This window comes from Cyprinodon tularosa, unplaced genomic scaffold (assembly GCF_016077235.1).
Source record: "Cyprinodon tularosa strain WSP-4 unplaced genomic scaffold, ASM1607723v1 ctg191, whole genome shotgun sequence".
NCBI classification, from domain to species: Eukaryota; Metazoa; Chordata; class Actinopteri; order Cyprinodontiformes; family Cyprinodontidae; genus Cyprinodon; species Cyprinodon tularosa.
The window spans coordinates 625,948-631,152 of NW_024038682.1; the positions used below are offsets into that span (position 1 = coordinate 625,948).

Below are 5,205 nucleotides of genomic sequence, written 5' to 3' on the forward strand. Positions count from 1 at the left end.
TTTTATGTTTTTTTCTATTTGTAGCTTTTCTCTGTATGAGTCTCTCCAGGTTGAAATAGTTATTTTTTTCTCCACAACAATTTTGAAATGCTTGATAAGAATGTTGTGTTTCTAACGTATTTGTTCTAATAGTTATTTTTTGATATTTTCGTATCCCTGCCTTTCCTTGTTTACGTTTAAAACACCTTATGTATTTGGTTAACTGATTATTTAGTCTGCTTTTTAATCAACTTCGCCTTTACTGCAGTAAACAAAGTAGTTTAAGGAAGTTAGCAGTCAATACTGTAGGTCAAAATCCTTTTTTCGTATTAACTTCATCTCTCTTTAGCTAAAAGTAGAATTCTGTGCTGCATCAGCTGGCACTTTACTGCTCTTTTAAGTATTTTTTTCTGCTGTATCTGTTGACAGTTATGGCTTTACTTTTATTCCTTAAGCTAATTTTTAAAAATTCAGCAATATTTTTTCTGTTGAATAAATCTTTTTTACGTTCAGGTTTCTGCTGAGGAATTTAATTCTCTTTATTTATATATAAAAAGTATAGAGAAATATGTATTAGAAAATTATGCTTTTGTATTTTTGGTTGGATTTTCATTTTTAAAAGAAGAGACATTGAAAGTTATGCTGTCTGATTTGTCTTCCGGGTATCTTTGTTTTGACGCTATTTTCATAAATTGTAACAGATCCAAAAGTCCAATCTCAAACTTTCAAATACATTTTCAAATGCTTAGCTTTATTTAGAGTTAACAGCTTACAGCTTGGAATTAGCATGAATAGCAATGAATGGATCTTCATCTGTATTGCTGATGTAGAAGTGGGCACGGCCATCGCTTCCAACATTGATCTGCTTTCCGGTACATCTACTTCCATCTTTCTGGCCCGAAATAACATCACAGTAGGTTCCAGCGGACAAACCAGTGTTCAGGGTTACATCTAGGGCCCTGCAGGGGAATAATTGGGCAAACATGTTTTATAAACTGTTAAAGCTGACTGTCAATAACAAAGGTAATCATTTAGAATCCCAGTTACAAAGGATACAGTATATACAAAAGATTAAAACTTGAAATATTATTAGTCTGGCTTTTATATGTCATAGTGCAAGCTTCGGGTTCTACACATTTTTTTTTTTTTTTACCTAATTCAATTGAACATATTGACAATGGAAATAGTCACCATAATATTCTTATTAATTTATTGTAGAGAGAAATTTGCATTTTTAAAAGAAATGGCTTGCTATCAATTTCTAGGATATACATTTTATTTTAACAAACTACAGAAAAAGAGATTTATAAAGGATTAAAACATACAAGTAAATATAATTTAAACCATTTTTATAGTTTCCATCCCCAATTGACCTAGCCAGCTACCCCGCCTTACATTGTTTTAAAGTTTTTAAAGTTCGCACCATAACTACTTACCTGTCGTCATTGTTAAAAACAATAAAACCACGGTTGCCACGTCCGAAGGCAACCTGGTTGCTCTGATTGTCCCACCAGTTGGCAAAAGGCTGTCCGTTGACCACATTACGGAAAATTACCATGTTCCTTAAAAGGCAGATAAATTTAGACATTTACATTTACACTCTCATATCCTCAGAAATGTACTGTGATGTGGCAACAAACTAACGTGATTTGGCGCCATCTGTGCTCACAAACCCATCCGTTTCCACAGGTCTGGTCAGCGTTGATAGGAACAGATTTGGTGGATCCATCACTGTTACTAGGGGGACCAATCCAGTCATTCTGATCCTAAAAGGCATGACACAAAAATCAGTTCCAGTGTGTTATATTTCACCACACTTGGAAAATGATTCCGTAGAGATACCTTTCCATTCACAATGTTGCGGTTCCAGCGGTAGCTAGACATGACCCTGGCTTGTCCATAAGGATGAGCCAGCATATAGCCCACAGCCATCTTGTGGAGTTTGGCATCCCAGAAGGTAATGATGGATGCACCACCAGCACCATGACCTCTCTGGTTGTCGTGGTTGTCAACAAAGACAAGAGCATTGCCATTTGGCATAAAGCCCCAACCTTCTCCCCAGTTCCTTGAGGCATGAACATATCAAAAATAAACTGAAGAATTTATTGGTGAAATACCATCATTTATATACAAAACTGATAAACTAAAAAAATTAATAAATAAAAAGAAAATGTACAAAATATTTATGATGTTAAACAAAACAAGCCATCCCTCATGTTTTGACAGTGTCCTATTAATATCATAAGAATTAGTCAACATACTTGGTGTAACAAAGCTTCTCTCCATTCCATTTCCTGAAGACATTTCCCAGTTTGGCACCATATTTAAACTCAGTCACTCTTCCAAGATTGAAATATTCCTTAGCTGAGATGGCCTCTCCTCCTAGATCAATTACCTAGGACATGACATTCTTTCATAAATCCAAAGGAGCAATAGTAAAGCTAACAAGCTTAAAGCAAGGATTTTCCGGGTGATGTCCAATTTTCACCTGTTTGCAGTTCTATCAAAACTTACCTCCTGGACGATAAAGGGTCTGGCGCCACTGGCGAACCACTTGGTGTTAAGGTTTTTGAGACGGCGGAAAATGTTATCCAGGTCACCAGGCCACATGTGCTTCACAGCGTCCACTCTGAATCCAGCCACACCCATGTCAATCAGCTTGTTCATGTATGCAGCTATCTTGCCCCTAACATAGTCTTTCTCAAGAGCAAGGTCTAGCAAACCAACCAGACGACAATCGCGCACCTACAAGGTGTGAGACACCAGTTGCAAGAAATAAAAAGCAACAACCATGGTGAATGGATGATCATTAATATCAACAATCACCAAAAGAAACTAAAAACATGTATGTGTTATGCGGGTGAAATAAGTATTGAATACACCACCATTTTTCTCAGTAAATATATTTCTGGAGGTGCTATTGACATGACAATTTCATTAGATGTCGTCGGTAACAATCCATACAATCTACACATACAAAGAAATCGAATCATAGATATCCAGTAAGTAAGTCCAGTAATTAAGTTATGTGTAATAATGTGAAATGGCACAGGGAAAAATTATTGAACACAGTTATTGAAATGTATTTACATCTGCTGAAAATGTAATGTTAATAGCACCTCTAGAAATATATTTACTGAGAAAAATGATGGCGTGTTCGATACTTATTTCACCCGCCATTTATTATTCCCTCAGAGTTTGTGTACCTGATTAGGATCATTATAGTTTTCAATTTCACCACTACCAGTCTTGCATTTATTGTCATTGAAATCCAAAGAGGAGTAGGGAACACTGGGGAAGTCCTTTTTGCTGGCACTGAACCAGCTGCCACCGGAGGAATGGGTACCCTCTCCACCGCCAGCTCCACACATGTGGTTGATGACAGCATCCACATAAATGTTGACCTGTGTATAGACACTAGTATGATAGTCTGACAAAATCCTAAGGTCAGTTCTCTTTGATGAAAGGACTTTAACCAGACATGTTATTATATACATTGGCCATTAGAAAAAGTAGTTTACCCCAACATTGTTGCATCTGGTGATCATGTCCTTCAGTTGAGCCTCAGTGCCAGATCTTGAGCCGAGGTTGTAGCTAATTGGCTGGTATCTCTGCCACCAGGGCCTCCAGGGATCGTTCACAAGAATGTGCTCATTGGGAGGAGAAATCTGAACAACACAGTACAAAATTATTCATATTAACACACAATCTTTCAGAAAACAGTACCCCATTGTTAATAATGGAGCATTAAAGGGAGTACCCTTGTGCAAATTCAGTTTTCCTAACCATTGTGTGTATTATAAACCTTGTGAAAAATCACAGTCTGTCTGGCCACTGTTAGTCAAAAATCTTTCAGGTTGTTCTGTCAATTAGCATCAAGTTGCCAGTTTCATGCCCCGTACCACCCTGCCCCTGCAGATTGAAGTGGTTGCTTCAAGGCTCAAGCCTCAACAGGGATTTCACATACAACCTGACAGGCATGTTCTGTTTCCCCAGAGTGCAGGGGAAATTGTGTCCGAGAGTGAGCTAAAAAAATATGCATGTTACAAAACAACACTTAATTATTATGCAGAATACTTATAAAATCAAGCACATTTTGGCACAAATTTAACTATGTTTAGTGATTACATTTATGAGGTTTAAAAATGCATATTTGACCAGTTAATTTAGGTGTGTAAAACGTAACGAGTAAAAGTAACAAAAACATTTTCTATTATAAAGATGCAGAGCGTGGCTAAAACCTTGGTAAAGCATTCTCTAATTTCCAAAGACCCATTTATGATTGTTTTAATCAGTGAATTCAATATCTGGCTGCGCATAGGTCGAAATCTTTTTGAAATTTTTGAAAACTCTCTGAGGTTCCAATTCATGATTTTGAAAAGATGGAGATACACTCAGAAAAAGATAAAGAAAGCAAGAAAGAAATATACAAAAACATGAAGTACTGAACATAGAGAACATTTTTGATGGTTTCTTTTTAGAAATTTACAAAGCTTTACATTACTCTTAATGTTATTTCAGTAATTTCTATGTTCTTTGTAAGTCTGCGCAGTAAAAAATAAAACCCCAAAGTACTCCTGACTTTTATGTAATGATAAAAGCTTAATGATAGGTGACTTGTAGCAGCATTAGATAAAAATAAAATTTTGAGCTTTGTATCTCTTGCAATAACTTTCTAAACCTAATGCTCGTGTGAACATAGTTTATTCTTGCATAACCGATTACATCTCTGCAATCTGAACATGCTATTAATTTACCAAAGACAGTTCAGCAATACACACCTGAACACCACCAAAGCCTTTAGGACCCAAGAAGCGCTCACACTCTGCAGCAATGTCCGCCCACCGCCATTCAAACAGGTGGACGATGGATGTCCTTCCACTTCTGAGATTGGGGTTGTGCTGAGCAAGGCTCAGGCCAAACAACGCTACCAGAATAAGAAGCTTCATGCTTTCTCCTATTAAGATAGAAAACTGCACTCAATTCCAGCCTTTCCTTGCCTGTTTTATACATATGAGTTTATATAATTTCTTGATGGAGATAAGAGTTATCAGTTTTGTTGTTAAGCAGATGCTTCTCTCCCACAGCTGAGTAATGTCCCTGCTACACAGATGTTTAATTCTCCAAAATGTCTTAAGCTGATTAAAAATAGAGATAGGCACCAGCACCCCTCGCGACCCCATTTGGGATAAGCATCAAGGAAAATGGATAATTAAAAACTATTTC

At 36.8% G+C, this 5,205-nt stretch overlaps 1 protein-coding gene across 1 annotated transcript; it reads right to left on the reverse strand.

Moving 5' to 3' along the window:
- Positions 1–709: 709 nt before the first annotated feature.
- On the reverse strand, positions 710–4,971 carry LOC119782289 (alpha-amylase-like). Its single transcript, XM_038283187.1, has 9 exons — positions 4,761–4,971; positions 3,501–3,647; positions 3,186–3,383; positions 2,494–2,724; positions 2,241–2,374; positions 1,822–2,044; positions 1,624–1,745; positions 1,416–1,541; positions 710–938 (listed from the first exon to the last, which is right to left on the reverse strand). Exons 1-9 carry the CDS (start codon positions 4,926–4,928, stop codon positions 749–751), a joined length of 1,539 nt encoding a protein of 512 aa, XP_038139115.1. The 5' UTR covers positions 4,929–4,971; the 3' UTR covers positions 710–748.
- Between the last annotated feature and the right edge of the window lie 234 nt (positions 4,972–5,205).